This window comes from Conger conger, chromosome 11 (assembly GCF_963514075.1).
Source record: "Conger conger chromosome 11, fConCon1.1, whole genome shotgun sequence".
Taxonomy (NCBI): Eukaryota; Metazoa; Chordata; class Actinopteri; order Anguilliformes; family Congridae; genus Conger; species Conger conger.
The window spans coordinates 17,331,715-17,349,182 of NC_083770.1; the positions used below are offsets into that span (position 1 = coordinate 17,331,715).

The following is a 17,468-nucleotide window of genomic DNA, read 5'->3' on the forward strand; positions in this document are numbered from 1 at the left end:
ATGTAAAAAGCTGATCATGCTACGGGGACAGCTCCAAAACACAAAAATGCCCCATTTAGTACTTATTACTGCACAATACAGTAAACAGAAATTATAATTTTCTGTAAACAGTGCAAACTAAGTGAAATTAAAAATGTCATGCTCTTGCTTGTTTGTGGTTACTAGGGTATTAAAAGCCATTGTTGTCTGCTGGAACTATTTTTGTGGAAGCAAGAAATGTTCAATTATGCATAATGAGATCAGTTTAAACATAATTAATTTCTCTGGCAAGTATCTATGGTATGAGGGGGATAATGTGCTGCAGGCTCTCTGGTTGTTTCAGAATAAGCCCCTTCAGGGTGATTAAGAGGGATGGATGCTTCTTGAAGAGGTCGCACCACCCGATCTGGGCTTATCTTGAGACAATAGACTCCCCGCTGTGCGCTATCCCTTACATAATCTGCATCTTAGCGATGAGCGCCGTGGTTGAGTGATAAATTCAGTGTGGGTATGAAAGAGGCCTACCCTCACACCTGCGAGTGCCACTCTCTACCTCAATGACAAATAAGACGACTGTGTCTTGCATAGTAATGACCTCTCCTGTCTCAAAGCCATGTCCCTGACTTTACATTACACTAGACCGTCTAGAGCTCGGTTTGGGTGACTTTTAAGAGGCTTATTTATTCAGAAAATAAAACCCAATGAAAGTGTTTGGCCTGACAGAGGCAGCAGTTACGGTCTGCTTATTCACTTAATGAAACCCTCATCACCAACTTACCGTCCTCAGAAAGCTTAACATTCATTTCAAGAACAAGTTCTCTTTCAAGAAAAACTAGTGATGGATTTTCTGCAGTTTTCAACAGTCCACTAAACAGATTTGGCTTTGATGGATGCCCAAAGGCTGTTTTGTGAGCACAAACAAAGGCTGACTAAAAAGAACAGTGGGTATGAGTACAGTATTATGGTCAGAGGTATTACAGTATAAATGCACATTACAGAAGGTAGCAGAATCAGGAGCAAATACAGTGCTGTATACGATGAGGGATACCTGCTGTGCTTAAACCTCTACAGTACAGTCTGCCATATGTACTTGTGTACAGTAGTTTGCTAAGGTAAAAATTCTATGGACTTTTCTTCTTTAGAATGGTACTTTCTTTACCATGGTTTCTGGACCTCACAGTTGGTTAGCCTTTGTTAGCCGCTTTGGTCTGGGGTATATCAACACGGCTGGTCTAGTCTGGGGTATAATCAGCAGGGCAGCAGCTCTCTCTAGTCTGGGGTATATCAACAGGGCAGCTTTAGTCTGGGGTATATCAGCAGGGCTATAGCTTTAGTCTGGGGTATATCAGCAGGGCTGTAGCTCTAGTCTGGGGTATATCAGCAGGGCTGCAGCTCTCTCTAGTCTGGGGTATATCAACAGGGCTGTAGCTCTCTCTAGTCTGGGATATATCAGCAGGGCAGCTTTAGTCTGGGGTATATCAACAGGGCTGTAGCTCTCTCTAGTCTGGGGTATATCAGCAGGGCTGTAGCTCTCTCTAGTCTGGGGTTAGAGGTAGTCTGTCAGTGGACCTTCTGCATAAAGTGCAGCCGATGCACCACATGTGGAAATGTAGAGAAATATAATTTGTCTGCAAACTACACTCCTGCGGCGCAAATCATTTACAAACGGATGTGGATCCTGCTAAGATGTAGGTAACCACGGCTACCGCATCCTTGGTGGCCTGGGCTACAGCGGACGCTTCCAGCAGGAGGAAGCGGGAAGATGGGAGTACCGCCACGCGGGGTGTCGGCCCTGTCGGCTGCCATTACAGTCTGAATTTAAACAGGGGCGCTTGATCCAACTGACTCCATCTTCTCCCGGTCCACACACTACATCTGCAGGGTCTGTCAAGACAGGCCACGCTCCAGTGCACTTCCTCCTGTCACACGTCTGATATGTACAGGGGCCAGAGGGTAATACAATCAAAGGGAGGAAAAAAACGAGTCATTCTGACACGACTGTGTATAGAGTGCTGACATGCAGGGAGGTCATGGCGGTCCTGTTTTTATTCAACAACGATTATACTCGGATATAAAAGCCTTACGTCAAGGTTCTTTTTTTTCCCCCCAACACTTGTGTCTCTTATTTTGTCTCTTATTTTTCAAACTGATGAAACTTCTGTCGTTTATTTGTTTGTATTGGCTTGGCTAAGCATTGGCCCGGTCCGGTATCCACACTGCGTCTGTGTTCTTCAAAGACTTTATAATAACATTCTTTTAAAAACAAAAGGTCAAAAATACCAAAAACAGTTTAATACCCAGAGTGATGCCAACCAGTTTTGAAAGGTTCAAGACGCACTATCAAATGCAGTCTTACATAACTACATAATAAACCAGTGTTTACACTTCTGCTGAGAGGCATTATTTCCTCACAAAGGGGTTACAGTATACAAGCAAGAAGCAGTCCAGGCCAAATGCTCCATTTTTCCATATGTAGAAGCAGTGAAAAAACTATTCCATATATCATGATGGTAGTACAATATTGGACAGTTCCTGTTGGATGACTAGGTTCCTGTTACTCAACTTAACCCTTTATGGTATGGTAAAAATCATAAACACAACAAAAACTGAAAACATATCTCAAGAAGCCGACTCTTCAAAGGGTTCATTGGTTAATTGGAAGCACTGTTTTGACAGTTTGGAACTGGGTACACTTTTTAAAAATTATTCATAAGTTGCAGGCAGAATGTATTCAATCAGAGACTGACAGGTTCTTTTCTCCAACAGAGTTGAGAGAAATCATTTTTGGTGAATTCAGCCCCTAGAACTAGTGCTTTTCTCACGGGTAAATACCAACCCTGTCAAAAGCACTCTTCATCCTGTCGTAAACAGAATTTTTACAAGCCTCTTGGTTAAATGGAAACATCGAATATTTCCAGGAGACTGCCTTTTTCATTAAAGAGGGTTTTTCTATTGATTGGCTTCCAGTTCAAACAGTAGCGTAAGCAGCTGGTAAATTCTAGGTTGCAAATTGAAAGAAGCACTGCAGGGTGGAAACGGACAGCTGCCCGCTGCTTCAGACCCTTTGAAGTCCACGTATTTATTTTTGGATCAAAGAGCTTGACGACGGAGTGGGGCGAGCCCGAACAGATTGTTTTCTAATACGTCTTAATTTCCCCCCGTAACTTCATTCAACTGAATTAGCAGGTCATTAGTCTGTTGCTCCACCGTCTCTGGTAATTGAATCATTAGCGGACATCTCGGCTCAGCGTGTTCGGACTCCCGTTTTATGGTTTCCAGCTCCACCGCGGCAGACAGAATTGAGTTAATAAGGTCAGAGGCCCAGTGAAAAAGTCTAAGCTGACAAACATTACTTTTTAAAAAACCATGGCAACAACAATGAAATCTTCTCCTACAAAATTTACTTTTGAGAGATTTTTTTAGATGAAGAGCACTGATTTTAACTAAATACCTCTGTGGTTAATTACTGTCTGAATATACTGTACCAGTGTAAATAACAACAGATAAGAACTTAAGGCACTGCAGTGTGCTGCAGGGAAAGTTTACTTCCAGTACTCGCTAAAGTCACAAGGGTGGTTGGTCGGTTAGTTTGAGACGTTACCAAAGGGAAGCAGGAAGCAAAACCATATTTTCAAAAAAAAAAAAAAAGGTTGTGTTGTGGGATCTTGTTCTATGTAGGGTTATGCTTAGGACACACCATGTTGAATGGTACGCTTGTGGACATGCTGCAATCAAATCAAAGCCAGGGAACAAAGATTCACAGACAGTTTTTTTTTATTTGTCAAACCAAAGAGCTTTCGCTGAAGCAACCACTGTTCATCTGTACAGAGAAACCTGCCCACCTCGTTTCCCTCTCACGCAGGCTGTGAGGATTTAGCTAAGTGGTATATTTTGCTAGATAGCACTCGATATTTGACTTTGAAGTGATGACGTCAGAGAAAGGGGTACACAAGATGGAGGGAGCTGTGGCCTGTAATTGGCCGAAGACAGCCGCTTATCGTCCGCATCGCGCAGGCCTTTAAGAGGGCAGGCCGATGACCATCCGACACCCTGTAGAGCAGGGGTGTCAAACTCCCGGCCTGGAGGGCCACCGTGCCTGCTGGTTTTCACTGTGTTTCAGCACAAGTGATTATTTTCAGTTATTAATTGGTAAAAGAGTCCACACACCTTGTTCTCAATGGTCTGCTGATCGTAAGGAAATCACAGATGGACAACCTGCAGACACTGCGGCCCTCCAGGACTGGAGTTTGAAACCCCTGACGTAGAGTGTGCCCGTCAAATTCCAGTGACATATTCTCTCTGTGGCTGCCAATGGCTGGAGCCATTTCTGAAAGGCCAGAGAAATCATATCCAGCAATGCTACGCAGATACCTGGCTGATCAACTGACAAAATGGCCAAGCTGACAAAGGAGCAATGGATGGAATGATGTAAACGGCTCAATCAAAGAAGATTACATCAAAATGAAATAGTAATATTACGCTTTTACCATATTTCACTTGGAAAAACCTCCACAAGTCTCCAATGGACTCCATTAGACGCGATTATTCAGTATGTTGTACGATGGCTATGCAGAGTCCATGATTCCACATAACGGTCACACATTGGTTTACATCAAGAAACACTTCACTTGTCATGGCTAGAACAATGCATTCTCTTCAGCAGGGTAGAGATGCTGGAGTGTTGTTAAAATGGACGCCTGACCTGCATTTTAGAACAAAGTTAGAGTGATAGAGTTCAGACACCACGTAAGGTTGGATATGTAGCAAAGGGACGTACAGACACAAGCACAGTCAAACTTGGGTTTCATGAGCCACTGTACTGTCTAGTAAGATATTGCCAACATCGGCCATTTACTTTACAATTTATAACCTTTTCATTCATTTCGGTTGCACTCTTTTTCACCATGGTATTTTTCATGATACACTTGCAAATGTAACACTGGTATACAGTGACATAACAACAACTGTTAGTGTTTATCTTACATTTTACCCAAATACAGATATACATATACTTTTTTTGTATGTTTGTCATTTTTGAAAAACATTTATATTTCTTTTAAAAAGCTGCTGTTAATGGTAATGTGATGCCGTTGGAATAATGATTGGATATTTTCAAAATTTATGCAACAAAAAAACAAAAAAAAACAAAATAATGTTTCAATTACATTTTCAGTGTTAGCATTACCACTGCTTTCCTTCAATGCCATAACCAGCAAATATATATATATAAAATAAAAATCGGTTCTTAAATATATTAAATAATGGATTTACTCTTAGGCATATAGCAGACTGACTCATGTGCTAAAAAAAGAAAAACAAAACAATACAAAGGGTGGACTCTATCCTGAGCGGTTAAAATTGATTTTGTGATAGAAATATAACTTGAAAGTAGACCCCAACAAAATTTTGCTCGAAGGGAAACATGAAAAGACCTTAAAAAGAAGCTGGAAAAACTTCCCAGGGGACGGTTCTGAGGGAATAACGTAGCCAACCACGAACCCCAGCTAACACACACTTTTACTTTCAAGTAAATGAAAACAAAAAAGACAAAATGAAAGCATTAGGACTCTTTTAATCACCCCATATACCTCAGTGTTAATACTGCAGTGTCACTTTTTTAAAGCTCTTTCTCTGCATCTAGTAAGTGCATTAGTCTAAACCCTTGTAGTGTGAGTCAGAATCTTTTAGAAAATATGTAAAAATGTATCCCTAAATAAATCACTTTACTGATATTAGGTATGAATTCATTTAGTATACATTTACTACCATAATTTGTATGCCATGCATGCATCTTAAATGTATTACTGTATATATTATACAACAGAATATTAATTTATCTCTTTTTTTCCCCAGCATTATAATATTAATGACAAATATAATTATAATCAAGTTTGGTGAAGTATTTTAGTAAAAAGTACAAATATATAGAATAATATTAGTGGTTTATTATCTTTTAATAATTATTTGAATGTCTTGTTGCCAATCAGCTTTGAGCTACAGTCAGGTACATATGTGTACACACATACCCAAGGAAGTCTGGTTGACTGCTCCTGTGTCCTAATTCAAAAGTGACGCTGTAGCTTCCATGGCAAAGTGTGTTTGAACCACAGTGTGACCACTTTTCCCCTCAATATGTTACACAAAAGCATTCCATACGGATACAAAAAATCAGAATAAGAATTTTAAGAATAAAAAGAGAAGGGACAAAAAAACGGAAGTGGGATAGGGGGGGAAGGGCAAATATTTGAAGGGCGGGTTTAAATCATTGTACAAAACAAACTCCTGCCTACCTTGACTAAACATGTTATTCTTTGAAAAACCCATTGGAAATCGATTCTTTTTACAGGTTTCACACAGTTTGTATTGAAATACTGGATTGACAGTTGATGTTCCAGTACGTCATGGGAAGGTGGGGGGTTAATTCATTCTTCCTCTGTGCATCCAAGCAACTCCACCCGCAAGGTGATGCGACCGTACCAAGACCAGGGCAGGATCCGTATGAACCGGGTGTAGATGGGTGGTTCTATCGCGTTCTTTCTGTGAGTGTCGTTGTCAAAGTTTCCTTGGAAGACCTGTCAAAGAAACCAAAGAAGATTTCAGATGGGGGGGGGGGGTTAAAATAGGAGACTCGCTTCTGATGCTAGGCTCAAGTGCATACAGCTACAGAATACATTTGTACATACAGGACTTGTAGCTGCCTTACTCTTCTACTGTAGTGTCACCTGACATTCCCATCCAGAGTTGTGCAGTATCTAAGACTCTCCAAAGCCTGCTTTGCTGAGAGTCGCCAAGCTTCTCTGAGGACAATAAAGTGTGAAGTCTAAAGTCTTTAGGTGTTGAACGGAGCTCTCTCTGTCTGAGACTCTATCTGTCAGAATGGCTCTCAGATGAAAACCATCACTCCGCAGACACAATCACTAAACGCTACACTAAAGCATAATGCTATGACTGTTTATTTACTTTCTTCATGTCAGACTGGTACAGACTGTATTCAAGAACACACACACACACACACACACACATACACACATACGCACTCATTCACACAGTCATTCACACACACACAGACACTCACACACAAAGGTGAGGGGGCAAGCGAAGATGCATTACCCGATGGACAGAAGTCAACCTCACACCATATCGATTCATCTGGATCGATACGTGAACTTTGTGACAAAGCAATTCGCAGCAATCGTGGCGCTGGCTCTCCGGTAACATTTACACCTCTTTACCATCGAGAGAAGGACAACCAATCAATAACAAGACAATCTAACATAATAGACCTTTTGCCCTCCCTGATGGCTGCTGGGCCCACAACACCACAAGACTGATCACTGGTCTAATACCCCAGCCCCACCATCAATATAACGTTACATTACATTCAATTTTGGCATTTAGCAGATGCTCTTATCCAGAGTGACTTATATAAGTGCAGAAGCAAAGGCAACAAAGAGCTGATTCCAATTCATTAGGGTCACAACCAGTGACAGCCATTAATGCATAAATGACTTCGGAGTACCTACATAAACCTGCAACATAACGTTAAGTGCAGTAGTAGGTACAAAATGGAGACTGAGAAGGTATGGGTGGGTTGCGCACCATGTAATCAGATACCATCCTGCACCAGTTGGGTTTGAGGATACAGTTTTGTAGCCTTGGGATAGAGAGGCCATGAACTGGGAGAAGTTGTGACTGGCAGGAGAGGGGCCTTTAAGGAGACTGGACGATCCAGAGCAGAGTGTTTTGGCAGAATTGTAAGGTAGGGATCATCAAATCTGCACACCATGTTATCAGATACCACCACGTACCATGTTATCAGATACCACCACGTACCATGTTATCAGATACCGCAGCGCACCATGTTATCAGATACCACCGTGTACCATGCTATCAGATACCGCTGCGCACCACGTTAACAGATACCGTCGAGCACCATGTTATCAGATACTACCACGCCCCATGTTATCAGGATAATAGTATAAGAGCCACGAGGCACGTTAACTGGTGAAATATGAAATCGTCTGGTTCTGTAATCGGTAAACTGGGACACGGGAACGACCACCCCTCTCCCCCTCTCCCTGTCTAAATATAAGCCGCTTGTTGTGGCATCAGGGCAGCGCTGCTGCAGAAACGAAACGCGAGCGCAAATCTCTCGAGGTTCAAAAAACAGTCGATTCGAAACCCCCGCCGCTCCTTATGCAAACGAGGACGTTTGCGCCGCCTGCACGCGTGCGCCTCCTCGCTAGCCCCACGCGGAAGAGCGGACCCCGTCTAATTCACCGGGGATCCTCCGCCCCTCTAAACTATAACAAGCTCATTCACTCCCCCCTGAGACGTCCACACAATGCCGGCAGTATTTCTGCGGTTCCTGCACTGCACAGGAGAGAGCACTAACTCTGGATCCTTATCACGCGCGTTTGATTGGATCGTAGATTCCACAGGGCAGCTCCGTGCCAAGGCCTCTGGCTTACAGCGGCCCTGCGCTCACCCGCAGGCGAGAGGCGAGGATATAAGCCCTGCATTCTGGGAGAAAGGACTGTTTAGTGCAAAGACCACAGATTCAGCAGCACTCTCACAAATAAAGGTACAGTGGAGGGACGTTTTTGTTCTTTAGGGAACACATTTTCCAAAAGTACCCTGAAAGTACTATAATGTTATACTTGGCTACTAATAAATGCCTTTTACAAACAACAAAGGTACGAATGAATTATGTATAGCTAGGGTTCCAATTTTATGTACCTGTAGGGTAACGCCCCAGTGACAAGCATTTTTAGCTTAACAAGCACTTTTTCATACCTTTTTTCTGAGAGTGAAGATGAATAGCTTTCAGTTTATCACCCCATATACTGTAGGAAAATGCATCTGGCTTTGATCCAGCAAATACAAATTGTTGTTTGTTAGGTTATTACATTTATTGAATATACAGTAAAAGGGCCCCAGCCGATTTATAAAATGTGATATCACATCACTGATGTTCTCCACTACTCTACATCACTCTGGATAAGAGTGTGCCGATAATGTAATTATGTACGTTCTTAACTCTAAAATAAACGCTGGTGTTTGATTTGTTTGCCCTCAAAAGCACAATTTGGCAAGTAAGGATTAACTTGGCAAATTGTTAATCATACTCAAAATGGAGTTTTTGAAAAATAAATGAATAAACACTTTGATTTTGTGGTGAGAATAGTTTTCTAGTCACCAATAGTAGCTTAATCCTGAGCATACACTCCCTCAAATCCACACTGACTCCGGTAGCTGTCTGCCCAGCAGGGCTGTTAGTCCTCTATGGCTTTTCATCATAAAAAGAGACCTGCGCTTCTTGGTGTTCTTCCTCGTTTATTCTCTTTACTTAGGCCTGCTTAGAAGCCAGATGCCAGCGGTTGTGTTGTTTACGTGATGTTTACCGGGGAATTATTGATGAGACGGAATTACAACAATTTTTCTTCATTTTCTAGTTGTCTGTGTTTCAGTAATGAGCCTAAATCTTTCCGGGTGCGGTTTAAAAATAAAGTTGTGGCAACACTTTGCTTTTGCTAACAAATTAATTCTGCGATATATACAAAAAAAAATGCCGCATTTCATATTTAGGACTCGCACATCTGTCACGCAAGCTTCAAAACAATCAAAATGCTCAGCGGGCCATCTGCAAGTATGAACAATGAGCCTACGATGTTAGAACTGCAGAACTTGCAGTACAACTTTGACTTTGTACAAACCAGGCCCTCCACATCTGAATCACATTTCTGCTGACTCCGATGCCAGCTCTGAAAGAACAGAGGCACTGTATTTATTTTGGAGTCAGTGGTGAAATTGCTCTCCCTCCCTCCTCCTCTCTTCCCCCTCTCTCTTCCTGTCTCTCTTCTCTGTGGTGTGGGAGTCACCTACCACACTCTCGAGGTGAATATTATGACGTGCGATGGGATTCCGGCCTTGCATATGCTGAAGAATATTGCCACCATGAAATCGAAAACCTTGACTGTGTCGTGAGCAATGTTCTTTCACCACAAGACGCCAGAGAAAGAAGGAAGAGTGTGAGATCCTCTTCAGGTGTTAGATGGGAGCAAAGCTACCTGTATTTCAAAGCACCTGTACGCATTAACCTGTCAGAAATGACTACTGACAGCACTATTAACCTGCAACTTTATAAACTTTACTTACCAGCCGAGGGTGATGAAAAAAAATCCTGCCTCTAATAGGAACTTTTATCTTTTATCAAACAGACAGTGTGAGTACTTTTGGAGCTACGCCCTCTGGAGGCTTCTGTACTGGCCTGCGTGATGCATTATTAGCTGAAAGGGTCTGTTTGATATGCTGGCTAGAGATTAAACACAGCAGAATTAATTCCGCCATGTCACATTCTGTTACAAATCACTCGGGCGACCGCGTTATTCCCCATGGGTGCATTGATTAACCTTTGGAGTATTAAGCCCTCTCACATTGTAAAACCCCAAGTGCAGTCTGGACTAATGAGTACAGAAGTGTCCCGCTGTTCTTCTGTTACTTTTCAAATATTCATCCACCGGATGGACGTTTTATTCTGAAACATTCTATGTGCCGCACCTCACGTGAGGTGTTCATTAGGCCATGGCTTGGCTCAACTTGGTTTATAGTGGGGTTGCATGTAGCTGCAAGCTAACATACAGTATATAATATGCACTCATTGAGCACTTTAGTAGGTATTTATTAGACTTATTAAATCTTCTGCTGCTGTAGCCTACCCACTAAGAGGTTTGACGTGTTGTGTGTTCACAAATGCTCTTCACATACCACTGTTGTAATGTGTGGTTATTTGTGTTACTGTCACCTTCCTGTCAGCTTCAACCAGTCTGGCCCTTCTCCTCTGACCTCTCTCATTAACAGGTGTTTTTGCCCACAGAACTGCTGCTCGCTGGATGTTTTTTGTTTTCCGCACCATTCTCTGAAAACTCTAGAGACTGTTGCAAGTGAAAATCCCAGGAGATCAGCAGTTTCTGAGATACTGAAACCTGGCACCAACAATCATTCCATGGTCAAAGTCACATTTCTTCCCCATTCTGACATTTGGTCTGAAAAGCAGCTGGACGTCTTGACCACGTCTGCATGCTTTTTTGCATTTAGTTGGTGCCACATAAATGACTGATTAAATATTGCATTAACAAGCTGGTGTACAGGTATACCCAATAAAGTGCTCACTGAGTGTATTTTCCCATCATATTTGAACATGTGTTTGGCTGCATTTTCATTAGGGACGGGTCACAGGAAGTGTGTCATGAAGTGGGTCGGGGGCACCGATATTTGTGGAACCCGTGCTGTTGTGGTCCCCTTGGCTTCTGAAAACCAATCAGTTTTCATGCTTTTTTTTTTCAGGCATAACTGATTACTGGCCATTCGCCCACTGTACTGCCCCTCATGGTCAAGAGGGCAAAAAGTCGCTTTTTTACTGTAAGAGGGAGTACATTTTATTTATAAAGCACATTTAAAACAACAGCTGTTGAAAGTGCTGTGTAAAATATGCATAATAATAATGAGATTAATAAGAGTTGCAAGTTTTTTGTTTTTTTCTTCACTAACAGTTTGGCAGGTACAGTAATCACTTAAATTAGTTTGTCAATATGTTTTTTGACAAGTTAAGAAAAATAAATCTTGCTTTGATCTGTAAAACAAAGTTAATTACTTACTAGTTGAGCGAGTACCTTTTATTTACAAAGCACATTTAAAACAACAGCTGTTGAACCAAAGTGCTGTGCAAAATATGCATAAAAAACTTTTTATATATATGCAACAAATATCAGCAAAGAATGTGTACTGTATCTCATTAAAGCTTAATATAGTCTAATGTGTGATGCCTTAATTGAAATGTCATAACTTTCCTTTCAAATCCTTCCCAAGCAAATGCAACACTTCACAAAAACTGCCATAACTCATTATGCAAAATTCTCTTCTCAAATTAGACACATGATGCCTCTGACTATAAATTACAGCATTCATGCTTATGAATGAATTATAAGGATATTTTGCTGTAATAATTAATGTCTTTCAGAACATACAAATTGTTCAGTGCCATTCAATTCTGTCATAAAGTGGACCGGTTCTGCCAGATGCTTATTAAAGCCCAAAACATGTACAAGTACAGAGCAACACAATTTTACTTTTGTCCACTTTTTCCATTTCATTTTTAATAGTTGGAGAGATAAGCGCACGTCTGCATTCTCACTTCCTTTGAGGTGCTCTTGTATTTCAGTCAGCCACTGATTGTGTCTTTATCTCTTTTACTCTTAGCTGCATTTTCCCAAACTTCATAACAATATTAAAGTGCATTTGGAGAGTTCCGAGAATTCTAATTAAAGGATACAGTTAAACTACAGCATTTTGCCCCCGAGAATAAAGGAATTCAAATCTAACTGATGCATTTTTGATAACAAATAAACAAACTGTCAAAACCACTTCCAGGCTTATATGGAACACTTTTCATTTCCTGTTGTAATATGCTAGAATCCTATGAGTTGCTCTTGGATGCATCCTGTTTTCAAAAATTATTCTTTATGCGTGTCTCTTTAGATTTGTATTGGAGGTAACAGTATAACTCAGACATTCCCAAAACAGTCTTAAGAGTATATTTATTGTCTTATTCAAGTCATATTCCAGGCATGCAGCACTTACTGGTAATATATCACAATAATAATTTAAAAACAATATAAAAACATCAGGGAGGATATCTGGCAGTCATATAAAGAATGTTATGAATGGAAGTAGTGAAATTGCAGATTTGTTGAACGTAACATGTTTGAACTAGAAGATGGCACCCAGTGGAGCCAACACTATGCAATTGCAATAGCAGTTCCACATGTTGGATATTCATCAAAACATAATCATTTCTTCCATGCCCCGATGCCTTGTTTCACATGAGGAGATACATATACTTGAAAAGTTTCATGACTGTACCCCAAAGAAGGCATGAGATATGCCAGTTAAAATTATAGCCACTGTTTAGGCCAATGAGCACTATATTTGTTCAGTCACCGGAACAAGCGCTCCATTTTGTTTGTTTGAGTCCATAATGTCTCATGGCCAATCACCACTAGACTTGTTCAGTGGTCAGAAATAAGCAATGCCATTCTGCTTGATTGGACCAATGATGTAGGGTTTGCCCCTTGTGTCTGCAGACCTAATATCGTTTCATGGTTATACGTTAATCTGCCTTCTGTGAGAAACCACAGCCACTGCCTCACCTACCTTTGGGCAAGCGGTATAAAAAGTGAATCAGTCCTTTCTTCCTTGCTCCATGACCAACATTTTCACAAGGTTTGGTGGCATTAAGTGAATCCATATAGAAGGTACATGCCTTCTTGGGAGAACCATGCCTGCTCCCACACCCCCCTTGGGCCAATCAGTGGAATATTTCTTGCCCCTTGACCACACTTTCTGCAAAGTTCCAGTATGTTCATAACTTTTGGAGATACACTACTAACAGACAGGTGGGCTGAATGGGGTGAAACCGTAACCCCCGTGAACCTTTGCTGGAGATAATAATGCTCTGAGACCATTTCCTGCAGTGTCCCCTGACCTAAATACATGGAAGTGAAACAATACCTCAAGGAAATTTTACATGCTGGGAATGTTTACCCTTAACGTCCCAAGAATGTTCCGGACAAAAAAATATTATTATGTGCATAGTGTTACCCAGTCAGGTCCGCATATGCATTAAAATTTTGAGTAAAGTGAATGCTTTAAAAAAAAAAAAAAATAGACTGAATATACACTCATTGATCACTTTATTATGTAGACCTGTATACCAGCTTGTTAATGCAAATATTTTATCAGCCAATCATGTGGCAGCAACTAAATGCACAAAAGCATGCAGATGTGGCCAAGAGATTCAGCTGGGGAAGAAATGTGATCTGAGATTCTTTGACCGTGGAATGATTGTTGGTGCCAGACTGGGTGTTTTGAGTATCTCAGAAACAGCTGATCTCCAATTATTTCCACGCACAACAGTCTCTAGAGTTTGCAGAGAATGCTGTGAAAAACAAAAAAACATTGAGTGAGCAGCAGTTCTGCAGGAAAAAACACGTTAATGGGAGAGGTCATAGGAGAAGGACCAGAGCTGACAGGGAGGTGACAGTAACGCAAATAACCACACATTACAACAGTGGTATGCAGAAGAGCATCTCTGAACACACAACGCATCATACCTCTAAATGGATAGGCTACAGCAGCAGAACACCAATAAGTAAAAAACACAAGTCTAATAAATACCTAATAAAGCGCTCACTGAGTGTATGTTTAACGTGTCAAAGTGACGTGACTGCATGTACCAGACACATTACCCTGTGGCACCAAAACGCAGTGCACATAAATGGCATTGGAGTGCATGAGACACAATAACATTTACTCAATGTGCACCCTCACAACCGCACCTCCCCCCCCCCTCCCGAAATGCACCAACAGGTCCCAAAATGGAGTTCCTCCGGCCCTCATCAGCATGCAGGTGGAGCGCGCTCCCTGTCGCCGTGACGACGGCATTAACGGGCCACAGGGCATGCGAAAGGAGAGGAGACGCCGGTGGAGTTATCGCCTCGGTTCCCTCTCCCTCTCTCCGACACCTCCTGCATTTTTTATGAAATCATTTGCATGTTGTTATCGTGCCTCCTGACAGCGATGATTACTTATATTGTTCCTGACTGTTGAGATCGCTTGTTTTTCCGCGCGTGTGTTTTTATTGTTTTGTTTTTCTTTTTCGTGCGTGCGCAAGTTAGTACTCCCAAACCACCAGACCTCTTGACACTGTCGGTATAAAAAAGTTTTAAGCAACAAAATGTACTTGAAAAAAATTATTTAGCTGGGTAATGTTACACAGCGAAGAGAAGAATTGTGGATAGGAGGCTACATGCTACCCCGTTTCAACCCATTGCATATAAACTGTATACCAGGGTTTACCATGCTCAACTAGAAAGTCCTTAATTTAGTTTTACAGATCAATGCAAGCTTTATTTTTCTCTTCGCAAAAACATTCAGACAAGTTAATTTTGCTGATTACTGTACTGTGAAGAAAAAATTAAACCTCACACCTCCTTATAATTGTGTGATCAACAACTTGAGTAAATTCAGGCTATCGTCCTGGTAGTTTCTTTTTTAAAATGGCGCGGACGTGTAGCGGTCGCTTCTATCAACTGTGTGAAGACTATCGTCTTGGGAGGACAATACATCCTCTGTCTGTAGAGGATCAGGGGCGGTCAGATCTCAGAAACGGGACCAGCTGCTCTCTGAAGAGTGCGGTTCTGTGCCGGGATTAGCCTTCGGTGTGAACGGAGGGGACAGGAATTACACGAGTATTAGGAAGGGCAGCGTCTGCGATAAGGTGGAGATAACAAGGAATTAATCAGGACTGCCCTGAACTCATTAACAAACCCGTCCCTCTGCGGGGAGACCGCACCTCTGTCCCAGAAGTGTGTGACCCCGGCGATCACAGCCCACATAACTGAAACCGGATCCCTGACGGACAGTTTCCACGACAGAAGAAATGAGCTTGAAGATGAAGAGAGTAAACATCTAGCCGTTGTTTTATTCATTCAGACGTGAAAATCTGAACGGCAGTAAAACGTGTGAAAAAGTGCCGGGTGCGGTTTGCTTCTTAAGTTGCTCGGTTCCTTCAATTTGTTCTTTGAAACCCACGTTCAATGAGTCCACTCATCTCCTCCCCACCAGATAACCTCAAACAATTCCCCAGCCTTCAACTCGCTCATTTGGAGCAAAGGAGCATTAACCGACGATAAAAGGCTTAAACGAGGGCTGAGGTGTCGGCTAAACAAATAAAAAGAATGAAAAACAAAACCAAGGCCTTCCATTTCAGGACTGGCTCGTGTTTTATAATCCGCTGCATCTCTCTCTCTCTCCCTCCCTCCTTTTTTTTGTGTGAGACGGCCTGGGTTAGCCCTGGCCTTCAAACGCACAGAAACATCCATACCTCTCCATCCCACAGACGAGTCGTGCTCAGTTCAGGGCTCGTGAAAGCTTTCTGTTTTGGTCCCAGGAGGTGGGAGAACAAAACCAGGAGGCCCCCAGCTCGCCACGACGGCAGCTCGGATTGTGCGTTAACAAAGCCGCTTTCAGCCAAGCCTCCTCCAGGAGGATCTCCATTAGAGATTCGCTCCCCGGCTTTGTTCTTACCAGCGAGGTAGCGTAGCGGCGGCGCGTAGCGCGTAGCGTCCCGGGCGATACGGAACACGCCGGCCTTCATTTAATATTCACGTTTCATATTCACGTAGCGCTCGGAGCTCAGGAGCGGCGCTGTGCAATCTCCTTCCCTCCTCAACCCGCCGATGCTGACAGACCCGGCGGGGAAAAAGGGCATCGCAAAAGGTCGTCACCGGAGCGGCAGATAACGTGACCGCCTCCCCGTCACATTCACAAACAAAAAAATCTCACAGCAGCCCCGAACAATGATTATCACAGCCTCCGCCCCCAGTCATTACACAAAGACATTATTTAGGCAAGCGCAGTCAAAAAGCCCTTCGGTATTCTCCGCAGTGAGACATTGTGACGTTCCCGAAAAAAGTGCGGTTAACGTGAGTTTTCTGAAACGCGGCTCAAAGAAAAAGCAGGCGGTTGGAGGAGAGGTTTCCTTATGTGGCTGCTGTCTTTGAGTAATTACTGTAAGCTAGAGGGGATTTTCTGGTAAAACTCAATCTTCTACGGAGGGTTCAAATCCAACACGCACGGAACAAGGTGACATTGTATCAGGCCTCATGCGGCAAGACTTTCAACCGCAATTCCACTGGCGTAGGAGAGCGAAGTGTGAGCTCAACTCGACTGCTCGTCTGAAAGATGGGATGAAGAAAAGACTCCAGTGATAGCTAGGGCGGATCCGCTTCAGAGTTTTAAAATGAGACTAACCCCATTCCGTACAGGCCACACTGTTATAGCTAACCCACGCGTGGGGCGGATAAATGACGTGCACGTTTGTGCGAGGGCTCACTGATCTGCAGTGTGAAGGACTAAACGCACGGGGCGGAGAGAGCCGAGGAGCCGGGGTCACAGTGAAAATGAGGGCTGATGGGAAAATGATGAGGGCGTCGCTCTCCTGCGGCAGGAGAATAAACAGAGAGGAGTGACACTCAGGGGCAAACTGATGGAAAAATACAAATGTTGATGACAAGAAGTTTTACAAAAATGACAGGGGAAAGATGAATTTTTGCAACACACTCTTTACCTGTCATTCTGATAAAAATGCATACCCTGTATACACAAACAGATTTAGATTCAGCAAATCTTGCATTGTTAAATCCATTATTCCAGTCGGCGTGAGGCTTCTGTCTCGTAGCTGCACTGAGGCATTACAGTCCTACGATGGGTCTAAAGTCAAAAGCCGTATCAATACCAAAGTGTCACAGCCCTTATCTCCGCTTCACATTTCATTCTCTGTTGCTAGTTCTAATATTGACCCTCCGATAGGAAGGTTATGCACTGTGTACATAACGTTCACATTACCTTTTTCACCTTTTCTATTCAAT

At 42.5% G+C, this 17,468-nt stretch overlaps 1 protein-coding gene across 4 annotated transcripts in view; it reads right to left on the reverse strand.

Annotated features, from left to right (window-relative positions):
- Window positions 1-3,735: 3,735 nt before the first annotated feature.
- The window catches only part of LOC133140345 (EGF-like repeat and discoidin I-like domain-containing protein 3), a 154,900-nt gene continuing 141,167 nt past the window's right edge, over window positions 3,736-17,468 (reverse strand). For all 4 annotated transcript variants that reach the window (XM_061260231.1, XM_061260229.1, XM_061260230.1 and 1 more), the window contains one exon: window positions 3,736-6,551. In XM_061260231.1, the coding sequence (XP_061116215.1) occupies window positions 6,402-6,551 (150 nt within the window). In that variant the 3' untranslated portion in view covers window positions 3,736-6,401. The remainder of the gene's footprint in view (window positions 6,552-17,468) is intronic.